Source organism: Garra rufa, chromosome 1, assembly GCF_049309525.1.
Source record: "Garra rufa chromosome 1, GarRuf1.0, whole genome shotgun sequence".
Taxonomy (NCBI): domain Eukaryota; kingdom Metazoa; phylum Chordata; class Actinopteri; order Cypriniformes; family Cyprinidae; genus Garra; species Garra rufa.
In genome coordinates this window covers 20,295,073-20,315,975 of record NC_133361.1, presented here as the reverse complement: position 1 = coordinate 20,315,975, position 20,903 = coordinate 20,295,073, and the positions used below count along the sequence as shown (strand labels likewise).

The 20,903-nt window shown below is 39.8% G+C and overlaps 4 protein-coding genes and 1 pseudogene across 4 annotated transcripts in view; all 5 read left to right on the top strand.

Annotated features, from left to right (window-relative positions):
* The window catches only part of LOC141332094 (cytochrome P450 2K1-like), a 393,810-nt gene that overhangs the window by 154,541 nt on the left and 218,366 nt on the right, over positions 1 to 20,903 (top strand). The gene's annotated exons all lie outside the window — the stretch shown is intronic.
* LOC141332019 (NAD(P)(+)--arginine ADP-ribosyltransferase 2-like) lies at positions 332 to 1,249 on the top strand. Its single transcript, XM_073837100.1, has 2 exons — positions 332 to 382; positions 458 to 1,249. The coding sequence occupies exons 1-2, from the start codon at positions 332 to 334 to the stop codon at positions 1,247 to 1,249; spliced, it is 843 nt and encodes a 280-aa protein (XP_073693201.1).
* Positions 6,483 to 7,390, top strand: LOC141325966 (GPI-linked NAD(P)(+)--arginine ADP-ribosyltransferase 1-like). Its single transcript, XM_073834687.1, has 2 exons — positions 6,483 to 6,533; positions 6,602 to 7,390. The coding sequence occupies exons 1-2, from the start codon at positions 6,483 to 6,485 to the stop codon at positions 7,388 to 7,390; spliced, it is 840 nt and encodes a 279-aa protein (XP_073690788.1).
* Positions 14,841 to 15,635, top strand: LOC141326390 (ecto-ADP-ribosyltransferase 4-like; annotated as a pseudogene).
* Positions 17,248 to 18,136, top strand: LOC141343851 (NAD(P)(+)--arginine ADP-ribosyltransferase 1-like). Its single transcript, XM_073848517.1, has 2 exons — positions 17,248 to 17,298; positions 17,374 to 18,136. Exons 1-2 carry the CDS (start codon positions 17,248 to 17,250, stop codon positions 18,091 to 18,093), a joined length of 771 nt encoding a protein of 256 aa, XP_073704618.1. The 3' UTR covers positions 18,094 to 18,136.

The window sequence follows — 20,903 nt, the reverse complement described above, 5'->3', positions numbered from 1 at the left end:
AGCTAAACTTTTTAAATGTTCCCCATGCCTCAAGATGACATTTGTGATTATACAAAAGCTGCTTTCCTCTTCACTTAGTTTGAATTAGCATCTGGCTGTGAGCGACTGACTTTTCTGAACTTCTCCTCTCATTGTTGCTGCTGAGCTCTTGAAGAATAACGAAAAGAAAACAGAACTTGACGAGGAGAAGGGCAGTATTCTCAGGTAAGTTTGGCGTTTTTCCTATTGCAGTTGTCTGTTTTGTGTTTGTTAAACCCTGTTGTTTCTGGTTGTCTTTCAGCATCTGCGCTTCACTAGATTGGAATCATAATAAGGATTTGACTGAATCAAGATGCTGCTGATCATGGAAGCTGCTCTTCTTATTTTAGCTGCTCTAGGACAGGTAAGCTTGTGTTCTAATATGAATATTACAGACATAAATACTGATGATTGATTATTATGATTGCTGTTACTGCAGGATTACAGAGCCGCTGCTGCTGCTGTTGAAAATATATTTCCATTAGATATGGCACCAAATTCTGTTGATGACCAATATAATGGCTGTACAAATGAAATGGCACACAAGGTGGAGAAATACTATCTAGAGAAGGAAAGATCTGCCTCAGATGAATTTAATAAGACTTGGCAAGAGGGTGAGGAGAATGCCAAGAAACCAGAGGATTATTTGACAAGGAATCAATCTATTGCCATTTATGTGTATACTAACAAAGACTCGAATGTATACAGTAATTTCACCAAAGCCACTCGCACTGACAAACACAAATACAAAGAAGGAGCATTTAAATGGTATTCACTTCACTTTCTGTTAACAGAAGCGATACAGATTCTGAAGAAATCACAAAATAGATGCTATGTAACTTATCGTGGTACCAATCTTAAATTTGATGTTCAGAACAAAGAGGTTCGTTTGAGCTCGTTCTCATCCTCCTCTCTTGATCGTAAAGTAATACAGGGTTTTGGAAATGTATCTTGTTTTGAAATCTATACTTGTGAAGGTGCTGATCTGACAAAATATTCAAAGTATCCTGAGGAGAAGGAGGTGCTTATTCCTCCATATGAGACGTTTAGAGTGACCGCTGTCAAAAACAAGACAAATCAGCCTGATCTCTGGTGTGAGACTGTGTTTGTGTTGAACAGCACTGGAAAAAGTGAAAAGAGTTGTGCTTTGTTTAACTGTGGGAGCCATGCTACTTTTTGTAATGTTTTACTGATTTTACAAATATTATTTTACAAAGTATTTACCTGCTGAACTACCTTTTTTTTTGGTACTTTTACTTATTTCATCTGGTACAAATATGTGGTCTTGTTTTATGAACTTATGGTATATTTTTAGTGAAATGTTACAACATGCCCTCTAGACAGTACAATGTAAAGCGACATGCATGTAATAACATGTCCATGCGACAGGTGATCTAATAATAAAAAAAAACTCAAGATATACTAAAATATGGTGTCAAAAGTGATTTATCCACTTTAGTAGTAAAAAGGCAATTCACTTTGCACTTTGAACAAACAAAAAAGAAAAAAAAAAGAAAAAAAAAGAAAGAAAACAAAAAAACACAATGCCATCTTTCCATGTCAACTAAACAGACAGGTGCAAAATTAATGCGAACATTTCTAAACATTTAGATACTCCTATCTTGAATTTATATCGCAGAAAACAACATTAAATAGGGAGTTTGGTGCACAGGTAGCTGTCTCCTCATACAAAAGTGTGAATAATCGTGAGAATAATTATAAAGTACTTGCCACATATGTGACCCTAGACCACAAAACCAGTCATAAGGTTCACTTTTTTTTTTAAAATTGGGATTTATACATCATCTGAATGCTGAATAGATAAGCTTTCAATTGGCCGAAATACAACTATTTAAAAATCTGGATTCTGAGGGTGCACAAAAAAAAAAAAAATAAATAAATAAATAAATAAAAAAAAATTAAATATTAAAAATTGCCTTTAAAGTTGTCCAAATTAAGTTCTTAGCAATGCATATTACTAATCAAAAAATTAAGTTTTGACATTTATGGTAGAAAAATCAATAATTTTGACCCATGCAATGTATTTTTTGGCTGTTGCTACAAATATACCGGTGCCACTTAAGACTGGTTTCGTGGTCCAGGGTCACATAATATTTTTCCCAGGGTCACAGTATTGTGAAGTGGGTGCATTTGTGTGTATTTTTAATGGTGAACTTTTTAATGGTATTGTCATTTTTTTTATATCTAAAAGTCTTTGATCTTTTAAAAGTGTTTTCAGATTTCCTGCAGGAGGTCCATTTGATATGGCCCAGTCCGCCCAGCTGATCAATTATGTTGGCTCCACCATCATCTCAGCTATTGTTTATGTAAAATGGATTGAATATAAAGACCCAAAGTTTCAGGATTATGTCAAACAAGGCAAACGAGAACATTTACATTTTTTGTGATAAAGGTACATTAATCAATCTTAATACCCATTCTTCTAGTCAGACAAGAAAATACAGTTGGTGTGTGTCTCAACCTGCCGATCTACAACATGTGTCTGTTTCTTAGTCACTGGATGAAGATGTGGAGATCACTGACAGAAAATGTGTAAAGCAACAAGAGAAAAGTGCAGGAGATGGTCTTATGGAAAACACTGAACCTGCTTGAGGATAAATAAAATTCCTTTCTTATCTACAAACAAAGCATAGAAGTAAGGTATTATATAAATATATGCTCAATTTCTTTCAACTTCATTGAAGCAAATCTCTTATTTTACACTGGTAAGTTCTGGAGACCAAGCACCAAACTTGCATTGGCATCTATTGTTTCTATTTTTCTTTTCTTAACTTCACTTCACTTTACAGTAAGTATGGTATAATATATTACTACTCATAGTAGTAGTATGGTAAGTAGAATCATATGTGACCCTGGACCACAAAACCAGTCATAAAGGTAATTTTCTTTTTAAAATTGGGATTTATACATGCTAAATAAATAAGCTTTCCATTGATGTATGATGTGTTAGGATAGGACAATCTTTGGCTGAGATACAACTATTAAAAATCAGGAATCTGAGAGTGCAAAAAAGTAAAAAAAAAAAAAGCCTTTAAAGTTCAACAAATTAAGTTCTTAGCAATGTGTATTACGAATAAAAAAAGTTTTAATATATGTACAGTAAGAAATGTACCACATATCTTCATGGAACATGATCTTTACCTTAGTATCCTAATGATTTTTGACATAAAAGAAAAATCGATAATTCTGACCCATACGACTGTCACGCTGTAGGCAGGAACAAACGAACAGCGACGTATTTAAAGACGTACATTTAATAAATCCAATGGGAACAGGCAGACACAGGAACACGGAGTAGAAACATCAGGAATAACATTAAAGACCAACAAGAGTACAGGGGAAAACACACACCTTAAATACACAGACTAATTACAAACACAGGTGTCGACGATGAGGGGGAAACCAAAAACATTCAGAACTGCGGGGAAAACTGGGAGAAACCAAATAGAAAGTCCGGGGGTGTGACATTACCTCCCCCTCCCGGAAAGGCGTGTCCTCACGCCGACAAACAGGAAACAACAAACAGTCTTAGGAGGGGGTTTCGGCGGAGGACGGACTCCCGGGAGGAGGGCAAGAGATGAAGTCCAAACAGGTGATGGAACAGTCCATGGAGGAGATGACGGAGGGAGGAGCCAAGGAGGTGACAGGAGGGGGCTGGAGCAGGAGGAGCCAGGTGGGACCCAGGCCGCAGCCAAGATGTAAATCCACGGTGGAGCCGATGGAGGGAGGAGCCATGGTGGAGGAGAGGCTGACGACTCCATGGATCCGACCGACGGAGGCGGAGCAGGTGGTGGTGGAGCCCGAGGCGGAGACGGAAAGCCGAAGATCTTGGGTGACGCCGCGGATCCGGAGGGCCAAGGCGGAACCCAAGGCTCTGGCGACCAAGGCGGAGATGGAGATCCGGAGATCCGCGGCGGAGCCGGAGCGACAGAGGGCCGAGGCTGTGCCCGCGGGAGGGAGGAGGTCCAATGAGCCGGTGGGACGGAGCGACGAGGCACAGCCGGAGGAGTATAGTCCTGAGGCGAAGATGGGGCGACGACTGACCAGGGCGGAGCCGGAGGGCCGATGGAGCCCGGTGGAGCTGGTGGATCGACGGGCGACGGCGGAGACGAGGGAGCAGAGAGCCGGGGTGGAGCCGCAGGGTCGAAGGGCCGAGGTGGAGTCCAGGACTCTGAGGCTGAAGGCGATGGTGAGGGATCCTCCAGCCATGACACCGATGGAGACTGGCAGACCTGCGGCGAACCCACCGCACAGATGGTGGGCTGAGGGTGAGCGAGGGGACAGACAGTCGACAACGGGAATTCAGGTAGGCTGGGCGGAACCAGCGGAGATTCGGGACAGCTGGGCGGAACCAGCGGGGACTCAGGACGGCTGGGCGGAACCAGCGGGGACCAGGCAGATTCAGACAGACGAGGGCGGGTGGGAGGGAAGTCTATGCAGGTCAGTGGCTCAGAAAAAAAGTCTATTAAATCCCCAGAATTAGATCCAAGCTCACCCTCAGTGGTAGTGCAGTGGGCGGGGCTCTCTGCCGCCCCTTCTTGTTCTTCGAAGCACTCCACCAGCGCAGATGTAATGTTTGGCTCACGCACCTGATCAGCAGTTTTGACCTCTTTGGCACTCCATAATATCGTCGCTCCGTGCTCGGGCTTTCCGTCTGTGACGGGCTCATAATGCGCGGGTCGGGGTGGCTGGCTGGGCTCTGGGTCCGGAGTGGCACTGGCGAGATTCTCCGTGGAACAGGCGGGAAACGAGGATCGGTTTCTCGCCAGTGTCCACTCCACAAACGAGGCAAAGTTCGCTCGAGGGCCGTCCTCGGACGACGGCGCTCTGCAAGACGCATTAAGGCTGGCGTCATAGAACGCACAGAGCGCGTCGTCCGGGTAGCTGGTGTTGTTAGCTACTAGCTGGAACATTAATGTGTAGCCCTCGAGCGGTAATTCCCCCTGCTTCAGCCGTAGCAGGATGAATTCTGGTCGGAAGAAGGGATCCATGGGGGAAACACACTACGGAAACAAAAGACTGGAGAAAAACGAACGGAAAACAAAACGGAGGTGAACACGCAAAAAGAAAACTGTATTGGTTGGTCTTTCTGTCACGCTGTAGGCAGGAACAAACGAACAGCGACGTATTTAAAGACGTACATTTAATAAATCCAATGGGAACAGGCAGACACAGGAACACGGAGTAGAAACATCAGGAATAACATTAAAGACCAACAAGAGTACAGGGGAAAACACACACCTTAAATACACAGACTAATTACAAACACAGGTGTCGACGATGAGGGGGAAACCAAAAACATTCAGAACTGCGGGGAAAACTGGGAGAAACCAAATAGAAAGTCCGGGGGTGTGACAACGACGTATTGTTGGCTATTGCTACAAATGCTACTTAGGACTGGTTTTGTGGTCAAGGGTCACCTATAGTTAAATTTGATGAAACTTGGCACAAATATAAGGGAAGCACTGGAAGACCAAATTTGTTGTTGGTCTCCCAAACCATATTCTCTTGAAGCCACTTGTCAATTTTGTTGAAAACGCACCTGTTCAGCTTTCATCACACCAACCCAAATTTGGGTGAGATGTTTGCCAAAAAAACAAACAAACAAAAAAAAAAAACGGTCAAAAAGATCTTTTGTGAGTCAACCGGTCCTATGTGACACAAAGAATGAACGATGGCGTGGGCTTTCTAAAGAAGTGAGGTGGATTGAGGTGGAATGCAACTCCGGTTTCGTTGATAGAGGTGACAGAAATTCAGAGGAAAATTTATGTTATTTCACAGTTTCATTGGGGTTTTCAATTTCGCTCTCAATGCACATTAGCTAGCATTTTATTTGCATTACATTGGGTCTATTTTTCCATCCTTATAAAGAAAGTTTTTCCTTTTTCCTTAGTTAAATAAAATACATTTTAAAATATCAAACTTCCAAAACTACTTTTAAGAAATAGCTTTAAAAATGTTCGTTGCAGTAGGAAATGATACTAACAAAGACCGTTTTGTTTACTTTACTGAAAGATCAGTTCAAATGTTTTCCCAACTTTCTAAATAGAGTCATCTGGATGAACAATGTACTGTGACGCATCATTTATGTCACACATAGAGACACACACACCCTCAACAAATGTACATGGATGATGTGCAATATATAATAGCCTTGACTTCCTCATAACCTGGTTTGAAGAATAGTCGTCGTCTGACTGTGAGCAACTGACGTTTCTGATCCTCACCTGCCGCTGTTGCTCCTGAACTCCTGAAATAAACTGAATCTGACAAAGAGACAACAATATTCTCAGGTACGTTTTGGGTTAAAGTCAAATTGATGTAATATTGATTTTTATTATTGTTTAGAGTGATAGATGTTGTATTTGTTAAACCCTGTTGTGTTTCTTGTTGTCTTGCAGCATCTGCACTTCATTAGATCTGAAGGATTTGATTAAATCAAGATGCTGCTTATTATTGAAGCTCTTCTTCTCATTTTAGCTGCTCTAGGACAGGTAAGCTTGTGTTCTAGTATGAATATTGCAGACATGAATACTGATGATTGATTATCCTGTTGCTGCAGGATCACAGATCTGCTGTTGAAGGAAAGATATATCCATTGGATATGGCACCAACTTCAGTTGATGATCAATATAAGGGCTGCACAGAGAAAATGGCAGACCTGGTGAAGACAAAATATCTAGAGAAGGAAAGATCTGCCTCAGCTGAATACAATCAGACTTGGCAAGAAGGTGAACTGAATGCAAGGAAAGCAGAGGATAACCTTCAGCAGATTCATTCAGTAGCCATTCACGTTTACACTAACAAGGACTCTAAAGTATACAGTGATTTCACCAAAGCCACTCGCACTGACAAACAGAATTACACAGATGGTACATACAAATGGTATTCACTTCACTTTCTGTTAACAGAAGCGATACAGATTCTGAAGAAAACACATAATAGATGCTATGTAACTTATCGTGGTACAAATCTCAAATTTGATGTTCAGAGCAAAGAGGTTCGTTTGAGCTCGTTCTCATCCTCCTCTCTTGATCGTAAAGTAATACAGGGTTTCGGAAATGTATCTTGTTTTGAGATCTACACTTGTGAAGGTGCTAATCTGACAAAATATTCAAAGTATCCTGAGGAGAAAGAGGTGCTTATTCCTCCGTACGAGACGTTTAATCTCTCTGCTGTCAAAAACAGGACAGATCAGCCTGATCTCTGGTGTGAGACTGTGTTTGTGTTGAACAGCACTGGAACAAGAAGTGAATTGAGTTGTGCATTGTTTAACAGTGGGAACCATGCAGCTTTCTTTAATGTTTTAATCATTTTGCAAATATTATTTTGTAAAATGTTTACCTGCTAATCTGTAAATTCTCATGTTGTTAATAAACTTTGATTTTATTTTTTTGTCATGCTTAATTCAGAGCTTTTCTAAACTTTGTTTTTCTGTTTGTGAATATGCACTTTGGTGTCAGATACTTTTTCTATTTTACATTAAAGTTGCACACCTGCTAGAATTATGTGGTCTTGTTTCATGAGCATGATTGAGTATTTATTCAGAGGAATGTCCTACAGATGAGGGTACAATGCATAAAGCTTAAAGGGGTCATCGAATGCCCATTTTCCACAAGTTTATATGAATTTTTAGGGTCTATAATAATAATAAGTCTATAATATACCTTGGTTAAAAATTCCCATAGTCCTGAAAAAAAAAAAAAAAAAAAAAACTTTTACCTTGTCAAAATCAGCTCTGCAAAAAATCAACTCATTTTATTGCATGGTCCTTTAAATGCAAATGAGCTCTGCTAGCCCCGCCCCTCTCTTTGCTGTGGGATTATGAGCTGTAATTTTTACTTTAGCCACGTTTAACGACAAAACTTGCCAACAAGCACATTATTAAGAAAGGCCGTTTGCAAAGATGCATAAAAACCCTTATACTCACTTCTGCTGTGGGTGAAGCTGTATCAGGAACGATTTGCACAAACACAGATGCATATGTAGATTGGGATCGCTGCTTTCCTTTTTAAAACAAAAGTAACGTTACCCTCTGCATCTTCAGCGGCTCAGATGTCGGGATTAAATGACTACTGCTAAATTCATTTTTTCATCTAACAACATAACACCTCAATCGCTCAATCTGACACATTCTTGGAAAAAGGGGAAGTTACTTTTAAAGATAGAAAAAAAAAACACTGGGTGGATTTTTATCATTGTAGGGTGGTTGTGTACACAAACTACCAACACACATTAATGTTCAAACAAACATTAATGTAAAAGTGAGTTTTGCATCCAATGACCCCTTTAAAGCATGTTGTAACATGTTTATGTGACAGTTTAAAATTTAATCTAACTTATAATATTGTTTCAGTAAAAGCCATTTATTCCCTTGGGTAGTAAAAAATAAACTCGTTTGGGATCTTGAGAATGAATATTAAAATAAAGTCAGCAACAACTGCAGGTAAATACACACCCCTCTATCAAAATGCAACACAAAATAGAACTAGACGGACAAATAAGCCTGCTGGAAGGTAATTATTTCTGAAAATTGCATTTTGATGTTATTTTTTTTTTTTCTTTACAGAAATATATACACAGTTAAACAGAAAGTTTGGTGATGCAGTGGCAGCTGTCTCTGTATACAAAATTTCAGGGATTCAGTGAAATTAATTAAAAAAGCATTCACATATAGTTTATTTCATGAGAATCAGAGTCACGTTATCTGTGGAAAGCTTTTGAGAAGATTCAAGGTAAGAATATACAGTACAGTAGCTGGAAGAAGTGATGACGGCCCAAGCCCTGGTAACATCAGGGAAACGATGCACGATGGGCACACGCATTTAACTTTCTGGCAGTCTGGTTTATAGTATTACAACAATGAAAGGCTTACTGTACACTCTTAAAGGGGTCATCAGATGCAAACCTAACTTTTACATGTTGTTTGCACATTAATGTGTGTTGGCAGTTTGTGTACACAACTACCCTACAATGATAAAAACCCATCCAGTGTTTTTTTTTATCTTAAAAGTAAATCCCCTTTTTAAAATCAGGTCATTCTCATCTTCTTGTCGTTGTGACGAAACACTAACAGGCCACTCCCACGATAATTGATTAACATGAGCGCCTTACCTCGCCCCACGCGAGTAGAGCTCATGCAATAAAATGAGTTGAGTTTTTGCAGAGCTGATTTTGACAAGGTAAAAGGGTGTTTTTTTACACTACTGTTGACTAAAGTATATTATAAACTTTTCATTTAAGACCCTAACATGTGAACTTGTGGAAAATGGGCATTGATGACCCCTTTAAAAATAAAGGTGCTTCAAAATGTTCTTCAAACGATGCCGTAGAAGAACCATTTTTGGTTTCACAAAGAACCATTCAGTCAAAGGTGCATTAAAGAACAATCTCTTTCTTACCTTTTTATAATCTGAAGAACCTTCTTTCGCCACAAACAAACTTTTGTGAAACAGAAAGGTTCTTCAGATGTTAAAGGTTCTTTATAGAACCATTTAGGCAAAAAAGCTTCTTCTATGGCATTGTGAAGCACCTTTATTTTTGAGAGTGTAGTGTAAGCAGTGGTAGGTCAAAATGACCTTGACTCTCAATTAAGTTAATCCAACTACGCCACCCTGGTGGAGCGACAGGAAAATACTCCCCATAAGGACAAACAAGTACATTTTACCAATTGAGGGCAAATACATAAGATAGAGTGAGATGTGGTATCAAAATATATACTTTATCAGGTTTTTTCTAGCTCTAAATGAGGCTGAGGTGGTACCATCCTGATTATGTGCATACATTAGACCCATTCACGATACTGATTTAACAATACGATTTTCTCAATTTTATTTTTTTTTTTACAAAAAAAAGAGAGATTTAAGACAAATTCTAAATGAAAAGGTGTCCTTTTTGCTTGGATGAAATTATGCCCATTTCTTTGAGAAATTGAAATGTGTCAAATAACAAAACTGAACGTCTCTAGGTTACATATGTAACCTCGGTTCCCTGAGAACAGGGAACGAGACACTGCGTCCTCTAGAGGGCACTTTCGGGAACGCCGCAGCGTGACTCGTGTCTGAAGATACATAGAAAAACTACATGAAATGGCCGGCCACAGCGTATGACGTCACCGAGGCACAATGATCGGATTTAAGGAGAGTGTTTTCCCAGGGGGTTTCACTACTAGCTCCATGCTGTCTAAAGAGAAGAAGGGGTTGACCCTCAGATGAGGGGAGCAACGCTACACCCCTCTCAGGACAAACAGCTCGCAGGCTGCCTGTCAACAGAGGTAGACATGGAACTAAGACCATCCTTTATCAGTGGACGATAGTAAAGGACAGATTCCTAACCCCGAGCCACAGGGAGGATCACCCATCCAGAAGGGGGACTGCTCTCAGGGGAGCCCTTGATGAGAAGGGGGAGCGTGCGCAGGCCGGTCCACATAGCCTGTGAAAAGGGGGAGTATGATACTCGGCCCAAGGCCAGGCAACCTTGCACGAAGGTGGGTTGGCGCTCGTAGAGAACTCTTCCATATAAGGGGAGCTGGTGTAACCCTACAGGAGCAAATGCACTAACTGGTACCCTTCGCAAAGGGCAGCATATACCCAGATTACAAGGCTTGAGAGGAGAGTAGAGACCTGAAGGATGAAGGACAAGCTCCTAACCTTGAAGCACAGGGAGGAAAGCTCGGCCACCAAGGAGTGGTGCTCAGTTTTAGTGAACCCTTTAAAAAAAGGGGGGCATACCAGCATCCTTGTAGAAGGAGTTACTCTCATAAGTCCACCCAGGGTAGACTCCCAGCCCTAAGGAGGGAGGAAGACTTGCTGCCTGGTGAGACAGGGGCGCACAGGAAGGAACATAAGTTCTTATGCTCTAAATGGACCCTTTACTCAGAAAGGGGAGCACTGGATGTGCCTTGTAGAATTGCCCTCAGGCTTCAAAAGGGGATGGTTCGAGGTGTTTGACACCGAGAGACGCTCAGTATAAACCCTCTCCGCAGAGAGGGGAGCATCTGTACACCTAGGTGACCTAGATTTTATATCAAGCACTTCCCCTGCCCTTAGGCTTAAATCAGGGTGGCTTGAAATGAGAGTCACAGAGTGACGCTCAGGATAAACCCTTTCCGCAGAAAGAGGAGCGTCTACACACCAATGAGCTAGAATCTTACACCAAGCATTACCTCAGGCTTCAAGGGGGGGGGGGGGGGGGTGGCTTAGGGTGTTAGTCACCAAGTGGCGCTCACAAATAAACCTTTTCTACAGAAAAAGGGAGCATCCACACATCTAGGTGGTTCGAGTCTGCAGCGAGCACTTTCCCTGCCCTTGGGCATATTGTTTGAGGGGGTGGCTTGCTGACACTCTACTTAAGCTAACTCCTGCCTCAGCAGGTTAGAAAGGCTCCGTTTCCACAGAAACAAGAGGCAAAGAGGAAGTTCCTCTGAGTCACCATAAACAGGGTCCAGGGGAATCCTGTGATGAAGCCTCCTCATGAAGGTTTGCTTCAATCAGTTCACTTAGGAGAGGACACGAAGGGGATTCTCATGCGCAGGCCTGTAACAGAGTTAAACATGCCAGGGCAATCCTAAAATGAAAATTTTAAGAAGCTTAAGGGGGGGGGGGGGGGGGGGGGGGGGGACCTGTTCTGTAGGTGTCCATTCTGGATCGAAGTGTTGGAGAACGAACAACACCATAACTGTAGCCAGAGACCAGAGAGAGGGGTACTCATTGGAGACTTGGTTATTTCTTTCCTGAAAGGAATAAACACAACATTCAGATGCAAATCCAGAATAAAAATTTCTTAGCAAAACAAATGCATCATACTCACTCAACCAATAACTATAAAGGTACATGGACTGTACTCACTAGATGGTATGAGTCCAGGTGGCCTCAGGGCATGTGTGTCCAGCCAGGGGTCCAGGAACCTTCTGCGAAGGGAATTTTTTAAGAGCTTACCTGGAAAAAGGACCGTAGCCTAAAGTAGTGCTGTAGTGGGGACCTGAAGGCCAAAAGTGGCCATGACGTCAAGGTAGATAAGTCGAAGACAGATCCAAATAGACGAAAGGTCACAGTCATAGTCGAGAGACCAGAGCTGGGAGCTCAAAGAGGATTTAGGAGCAATAAAAACACCACAAACAGGTCCCAGAAATACAGCAAAAAGACTGGACAAAAGGTAACAGGATTGTACTCACCCATTCCATTGCACAGATCTAAAAGGCCACCTGCAAGGCTGCCCAGACCATCATAGTGGGCTATCTACTTATAATCCCAACAGGAAAGATAGCATTGTCTATGCAGGGGCTAGTCAGACTAGCAACTGTGCCTGGGAAAGGTAACAGATCAGTAAAAAAACCCCAGTTAGCCCTCCTAAGGCAGCCGAAAACCAACAGAGTGGGCTGTTTACTTACAACCCTAGCAGGGGAGACCATCTAGGCAAGAGCTAAAGAGAACTGCTCAAAAACCTTAGAAAGGGGAGCAGCCAGTGAGCCAACACGCAGACATCCTCAGATATCTGTGTCGGAAGGACGACCAGAGGTAAAACTGACCGAAAGCATCCAGACCACAAAGGGGGAAAAATTAACACACAGCTAGCCTCAGATAGCTGCAGTTAATAAGTCCGTCCTGCCATAATCATGGCTGAACTGAAAGGAAATCTCCCCTCCCTTTTTTTTTTTTTGTTGGCGGTTAATTAACTCCAAAATCCTCCAAAAACACGGATCCGCAGGCGACATCACGAATACGCTGTTAATGCCGCGAGAGGCAAACACACTCATGCAAAATCGGGAAAACAGGGAAACTCACCTCCCTCCTTTGCGAATGCAACGCGATGAGCACATCAGTTCCCTCGAGAGCTGGACGCGCTGCTATTCACCATACCCATGCAGCCCGCGAGCTTGTGAAAGTGGGTATGAGAGTGTGCCTCTCATAACAATCAAGCAATGAATGCAACGATTGCATTCCACTCCCTCAAGAGCTGATTTCTTCTCACCATACACACACACAGGTCCGTGTGAAAGTTGCAGGTATCGGAGTGAAGCTGTTCTCACAAGAAACAAGGAATAAATGCAGCGATCGCATTTAATTCCCTCGCATAACAAACTCCCTCGGGAGATGAAAGCGCACTTGCTCTTAACCATACACGTCACAGGCGAGCCATAATTAAAAGCCTCCGGTGAGAGATTTTACATGCACTCTTAGACAAAGAGAAGCTGAAGACGACGAAGATGTGTTGTGTTGCACCGGCGCCTCTTTATGCTGTGGTCGCCAGGTAGTGACGCAGCGGCGTTCGTGCTGTGGTGATGTCATATGCTGCCGCCAACCATTTCATGTAGTTTTTCTATGTATTCTTCAGACACGAGTCACGCTGCAGCGTTCCCTAAAGCGCCCTCTAGAGGACACAGTGAGAGTTCCCTTCGAAACGGGAACTGAAATTTTACAACATAAAGGCAACCAATGCATTTTAATCATGAGACAAACAATGCGATGCTCCATTGAATAATTACAAAATCTGAAACAAAAACAGAATGGTCTGATTTTAATTTTGTAAAAATACTACATAAAACATACAAAACAAAAACAGCAGGTGGGCTGGATGAGATGAAAATTTACTCTCTGACATGAAGCATTTCCTGATGAACAAAAAATAAAAAATAAATATTGAGAAAATTGCCATTAAAGTTGTCCAAATGAAGTTTTTAGCAATGCATATTACTAATCAAAAATTAAGTTTTGATATATTTATGGTAGGAAATATCCAAAATATCTATATGGAACATGATCTTTACTTAATATCCTAATGACTTTGACATAAAAGAAAAATCGATGTACTCATGTATTTTTGGCTATTGCTACAAATATACCCGTGCTACTTAAGACTGGTTTTGTGGTCCAGGGTCACATATGAGGACCTGAAATTTGTAGATACTGTACTGTAAATGTCCTGTAACAGAATTGGACTCCCCTGATTTACCAAACACAATGGGCTTGTCCAAATATGCACATTTGTATTCTTTGCACTTGACCACTTGGCTGCTCACATGACGTATTTCCTGTGTCTAGCCCAACAAGTGTGTGCGTCTTTTCATTATACACTGGGACACACTTATAGTACCTTAAAAAATTCAAGTGTTTACAGAGATTTATTTTGATTACTTTGCATTTAAAATACATTTTTAAATGTCTGTTCAATCATTTTAATGAAATTGAAGTCATGATTCATCCTCTGTACATTCCTGGGACCTCTTAAAAAAAAGAACACTGATAAACAGTTAATGTGCAGATGTATGTACACATTCCTATATATTTTACATATACATTTTTTAAAAGCGATAATTTCAATGATATTCAATGCCTGAATGATAATCAGAGGCTAAATAATAACCATTAACACTCTGATGTGGAGTTAAACACTTGCAAACTTTTATACACTTTTTAGCCAGCAACTCACAGTTTGTCCAGTGTGAAACCACACAGATCTTGACAAGTGCTGCATTATGATGAGCTCGACAGTTTAGTTAGGGTAAATGTAAGAAATATAAAAAGGCAACTTTAACCTCCCCATCTCAGTCTGAATAGTCATCGTCATCTGGCTGTGAGCATCTGCTTTTTCTGATCTTCTGCTCTCGTTGCTGTTCCTGAACGCAAATAACCAAGGAAGAATCTGACAAAAAAGACTATATTCTCAGGTAAGTTTGGGGTTGAAGTACAAAGTCAAGGTAATTGCGCAAATCTATGCACATAGTGAAAGCTGTTCTGTTTCTTGTCTTTCAGCATCTGTGCTTCAGATCTACTAGATCATCTGAGGGATTTGACTGAATCAAGATGCTGCTGATCATTGAAGCTCTTCTTCTCATTTCAGCTGCTCTAGGACAGGTAAGTTTGTGTTCTGTATGAATATTGCAGACATGAATACTGATGATTGATCATTATGATTTCCTGTTGCTGCAGGCTCACAGAGCTGCTGCTGCTGAAGAAGAAGGCATATATCCTTTGGATATGGCACAGAATTCTGTTGATGACCAATATAAGGGCTGTAGAGAGAACATGAAAAACCGTGTGGAGACAGAATATCTAAAAAAGGAACTCAAGAAGTCAGAAGAATTTAATACAGCTTGGAAAAAACAAGAAAAACAATTTATAAAGCCAGACGATAAGTTGACAAAGAATCATGTAATCGCCATTCATGTGTACACTGATAGTCTAGTATTTAAAGACTTCAATAATGATGCTCGTTCTGGTAAACAAAACTACAAAGACAATTCATACAAATGGTATTCACTACACTTTCTGTTAACAGATGCGATACAGATTCTGAAGAAAGAAAACAAATGCTATGATACTTATCGTAGTTAAAGTTAAATTTAATGAGAATGTTAAGAACCGCGACGTTCGTGAAGGTGCTGATGTGACAAAATATTCTAAGCTTAATCGTGAGAAAGAGGTGCTGATTCCTCCATATGAGAAGTTTAAAGTCATTGATGTCAAGACGAAAGGTCAGAAAGGTGCCTGGTGTGACACTGTGTTCACTTTGAAAAGCACTGGGACAAAAAGTGACTTAAACTGTGTTCTATTTAAGTAACCAACAAAGTCCTTAAAAAGTACTATGTTGTGCACTGAGCTGAGCAAAGTGTTTTGAATATGTGTTCATATCAGCTCCACAGAAATCAATATAAACACATCTTTTTCCTCTCAGTGTAGTTCAATGCTTCAAGATCATTTCAAGATAATGAAATAAAGTTATTTTTGACTATAGCTCCAGAGTGATTTAATTTTTCTTCACTTACACACAGAAAAATTGTGAGTAAGATGTTACTTTAGTTCTAGAATAAACGTAAAACATGCATTAATTCATCTCACTTACTAAAAACAGATACAGTATTCCTCAAAATGAATAAAAACTATGAAATTCAACACAAACCTGCAATAATTAAATGTTAAATAATACAAATATCCTTTATGTATTTAATCCCATTTTATTAATCGATGTCTTGGCTGCCGACCTTCAATGATCCAATTTATCCATACTAATAAGCAAAAATTACTCAAGATAATCTAACATTTGTTTTCCTTTTTTTTATTGCTGAAGATTTGACATTTTTTTCTTCTGCGGTCTACTGTACAGGCATGAATTTACTTTTCTCTAAGCCTGAGGCTTTAGGTGTGAAAAAGCTTTTACATTTGAAAAAAATAGAACTTTTTATATTAAAAACAAACAAGCCCTGCCCAGATTTAAAAAGTAATGCAAAAGTAATGTAAGTCATTACTTTCCATAAAAAGTAACTATGTAAATTAGTTACTTTTTTAGGGAGTAACTCAATATTGTAATGCATTACTTTTAAAAGTAACTTTCCCCAACAGTGCTCCTGAAGATCTTAATTAGCTGGATCAGGTGTGTTTAATCATAAAAAATAAAAATAAAAAGTGTTTAAACAATTTTCAATAGTTTAAAATACATTTATAAATGTCGGTTCAGAAGTCTCTATGACTACTACTTCTTGCGTGCACATGCTATCAAATGGCCAAGACCGCAATTGTGGGTGCTGGTTATCCTCTGAAATTCATTTGAATAAAATTCAAATCATGATTCATCCTCTGTATACATTCCTAGAAAAAGAAAAAATAAACACTGATAAACAGTTAATGTGCACATGTGCACATATATTTACATACACAAATTTAAAAAGTGATAATGTCAAAAAGTACGCCTGAATGTTAAACAGAGGCTAAATAATAACCATGAACAAACTGACGTGGAGTAAAACACTTTGACATGTCAAGCTTTTTATATTCTTTTTAGCCAGTTTGGCTCACAGTTTCACAGCTTGTCCAGTGTGAAACCACACAGACCTTGACAAGTGTTGTATTATGATGAGCTAAACAGTTTAAAAACTGTTTAACAGGGAAAAAAACATCAAGATCACACTTTAGCTGCTATATCTCAGAGGTATAAAAAGGCAATTTCGCCTCCTCATCTCAGTCTGAACTGTTATCGTCATCCAATTGCTTTTTCTGATCTTCTGCTCTGGTTGCTGTTCCTGAAAGCCAAGGAAGAATCCGACAAAGAAGACAATATTCTCGGGTAAATTTGGGGTTGAAGTACAAAGTCAAGGTCATTGTGCATTTCTATGCACACACACTGGAGTGAAAGATTTAGCATTTTGTTTTGTGTCTTTCAGCATCTGCGCTTCACTAGATCTACTAGATCCTCTGAGGGATTTGATGAACCAAGATGCTGCTGATCATTGAAGCTCTTCTTTTCATTTCAGCTGCTCTAGGACAGGTAAGATTGTGTTCAAGTATGAATATTACAGACACAAATACTGATGATTGATCATTATGATTCCTGTTGCTGCAGGATCACAGAGCTGCTGCTGCTGAAGTCATATATCCATTGGATATGGCACTGAATTCTGTTGATGATCAATATGATGGTTGTACTGATAAAATGGCAGACCTGGTGAAGAACACATATCTACTGAAGGAATTGAATAACTCACCTGTTTTTAAAACAGCTTGGCAAAATAGTGCAGAAAAATTTAAGAAATTTAGGCCAAAAGATAAGTTGACCATGAATCATTTAATCGCCATTAATGTGTACACTCGTAATGAAGTATATGGAAACTTCAATAGAGACGGTCGTTCTGGTAAAAGAAATTACAGGGACAAGACATACAATTGGTATTCCCTTAACTTTTTGTTAACAGATGCGATTCAGATTTTGAAGAAAACACAAAATACATGCTATGATTCTTTTCGTCGTACAAAGGTTAAGTTTAATGAGGATGTTCTGAACCAAGAGGTTCGTTTTGGCTCATTTGTTTCCTCCTCTCTTTATAATTCACTACAAAAGTTTGGAAATGTATCTTGTTTTAAAATCTACACTTGTGAAGGTGCTAAAGTGGCAAAATATTCTAATGTTCCTGATGAGGATGAGGTGCTGATTCCTCCATATGAGACGTTTAAAGTCACTGATGTCAGTACAAAAGAAACAAATAAACATATCTTGTGTGACACTGTGTTCACTTTGAAAACCGCTGGCAGAAATAGTACCTTAAACTGTGTTCTATTTCAGTAACCAACAAAGTCCGTAAAAAAATACTATGTTGTGCGCTGAGCTATAAAGCATTTTAAATATGTGTATGTGTGCATAAATATTAGTTTCACACAAATCAATGTAACCATATTTTTTTATCCTCTCAGTGTAGTTCATTGCTTCAAGATCATTTCAACATAATGAAATAAAGTTATGTTTGACTTAACTCGGTAGCCTCAGAGTGATTTTATTTTTCTTCATTTACACTTTTTGCACCACATAACAGCAATACTGGACAAAGTGTTTGCCATACAGTAGTCTTTTAGGAAATGCAGCATATATTGTCACTATTTAATATTCTAAAAAAAGTGCTGCTTGTTTTGTTCAGCCTAATCAATTTAAAAGTAAAACAAACTGTAAGCACCCTCATAGTTTCATTGCATATATCAACACTGCTTGTTTTTTATTATTATTATTATTAAAGTGAATTTCTTTAAGTTAGGTCTTGTGTTTGCTATGCATTGATGCATTGAGACAGTGTTGTTACCTCACCATCTACTGGCCATTGTCTGTCATTCCTTTAAACTCATGGCCAAATTCCATTATCCACTTTCTTCTTTTTATTTTTTATTTTTATTTTTATTTTTATTTTATTTTATTTTTTTGTACTGTAAGAACGGGCATGGCCATTGTAAATTTTAGGGGTCAGGCTTATGGTCTCATCCACATCCAGATATTTTTAGTTGTACAAAACAGCTCGTTTTGCTGCTTGATACTGCAAACTGTCGTGCCGTGTTATTTATAATTATAACATAACATATTGTGAGTCTCAAACACCATTGTTTCCTCCTTCTTATATAAATCTGGTGTTTGCAAAAGACCACTGAAAAATAGGCTAATCCTAACATAACAGCGACTATTAGGTAATAGTCTCGGATCATTAATAGTCACGCCCCTAACATTTGCATAGCCCAATCATCAGACTTTCTGCAGGTAGGCTATTGTAAAAAAAAAAAAAGCAAGGACAATAGCGAAAATGGCAGATCACAGGAATAAATGTTATGTTCCTGGTTGTGCAGGGGATGTTAAGTGCAGAGATGGGTTGGTGTCTGTACTTACCATATACCTTCTATGTAGATATCAGAGAACAATATAAAATATTGTATAAATGCAATTTTAAATCTTAATTTTAAACACATTGGTTTGTAGCGCAAATAGTTTTACTGTTTACTGCACGTTGTTATTCTCCTTGTTATTTCCCTGAACCGGAAGTCTCAACGATAGGCCTACTTGCGCGTATAAAGGTAAATATATACAAGGCTAGACCGTTTATAAGTTTTGTTTAATAAATGTACACCAGACCCAAATACAAACAGGGAAAGAAATGCAATGCACAGGAGCACAACAACACAACAATGTGTGTTTATTGCACATTTGTGCAAAATAAATTAAATAAATAAAAAAGAAAGAAAGAAAAGATTTTTTTTTTTACAAATGAATAAATGATAATAATAAAATATACATTAATATACAGTGAGGTCAATAAGTATTTAATCACCCTGTGATTTTGCAAGTTCTCTTACTTAGAAATCTTACTAGAAAAATTTTCAGCATAGGTGAATTTCCACTGTGAGAGACAGAATCTAAAAATAAAAATCCGGAAATCACATTGTATGATTTTTTTTAACAATTTATTTGTGAATTACTGTGTCAAATAAGTATTTGATCACTTGCTTATCAGCCAGATTTCTGACCCTCAAAGACCTGTTATTTTGCTTTTAAATAGTCCACCTACACTCTGCTCATGATTCTAAATTAGTAGCACCTGTTTGAGGTCGTTAGCTGTCATAAAGACACCTGTGCACCCCACAATCAGCCAAAGTCTAAGTAACAACATGGGCAAAACCAAAGAGCCATCAAAAGACACAAGAGACAAAATTTTAGACCTTCACAAAGCTGGAAAGGGCTATGGGGCAATTGCCAAGCAGCTTGGTGAAAAAAGAAAAACTGTTGGAGCAATTGTCAGAAAATGGAAGAGGCTAATGATGACTGTCAATGTCCCTCGGACTGGGGCCCCACGGAAGATCTCTCCTCGTGGGGTATCACTGATGCAAAGAATGGTGAAGAATCAGCCCAGAACTACACGGGAGGAGCTGGTCAATGCCGTGAAGAGAGCTGGGACCACCGTTTCCAAGGCTACTATCAGTAATACACTAAGACGTTGTGGTTTAAAATCTTGCATCGCACGGAAGGTTCCCCTGCTTAAGTCAGCCCATGTCCAGGCCCGTCTGAAGTTTGCCAGGGACTATCTGGATGATCCAGACGAGTCATGGGAGAAAGTCCTGTGGTCAGATGAGACCAAAGTAGAACTTTTTGGTCTTAACTCCATTCGCCGTGTTTGGAGAAAGAAGAATGATGAGTATCATCCCAATAATACCATACCTACAGTGAAGCATGGGGCTGGAAGCATCATGCTCTGGGGGTGTTTTTCTGCACAGGGGACAGGACGACTGCACTGTATTAAGGAGAGGATGAACGGGGCCATGTATTGTGACATATTGGGCAAAAACCTCCTTCCCTCAGTCAGAGCATTAAAGATGGGTCATGGCTGGGTCTTCCAACATGACAATGACCCAAAGCACACAGCCAGGAAAACCAAGGAGTGGCTCCGTAAGAAGCATATCAAGGTCCTGAAGTGGCCTAGCCAGTCTCCAGACCTAAACCCAATAGAAAATCTTTGGAGGGAGCTGAAACTCTGTGTTGCTCAGCGACAGCCCCAAAACCTGACAGATCTAGAGAAGATCTGTATGGAGGAGTGGGCCAAAATCCCTCCTGCAGTGTGTGCAAACCTG

What these genes read in the sequence shown, in the direction of transcription:
- LOC141343851 (XM_073848517.1), top strand. Translation starts at nt 17,248, where the DNA reads ATGCTGCTGATCATTGAAGCTCTTCTTTTCATTTCAGCTGCTCTAGGA. An exon ending in TTTCAGCTGCTCTAGGACAG is followed by an intron (nt 17,299 to 17,373) that starts GTAAGATTGTGT and finishes CTGTTGCTGCAG; the next exon opens with GATCACAGAGCTGCTGCTGC.
- LOC141332019 (XM_073837100.1), top strand. Translation starts at nt 332, where the DNA reads ATGCTGCTGATCATGGAAGCTGCTCTTCTTATTTTAGCTGCTCTAGGA. An exon ending in TTTTAGCTGCTCTAGGACAG is followed by an intron (nt 383 to 457) that starts GTAAGCTTGTGT and finishes CTGTTACTGCAG; the next exon opens with GATTACAGAGCCGCTGCTGC.
- LOC141325966 (XM_073834687.1), top strand. Translation starts at nt 6,483, where the DNA reads ATGCTGCTTATTATTGAAGCTCTTCTTCTCATTTTAGCTGCTCTAGGA. An exon ending in TTTTAGCTGCTCTAGGACAG is followed by an intron (nt 6,534 to 6,601) that starts GTAAGCTTGTGT and finishes CTGTTGCTGCAG; the next exon opens with GATCACAGATCTGCTGTTGA.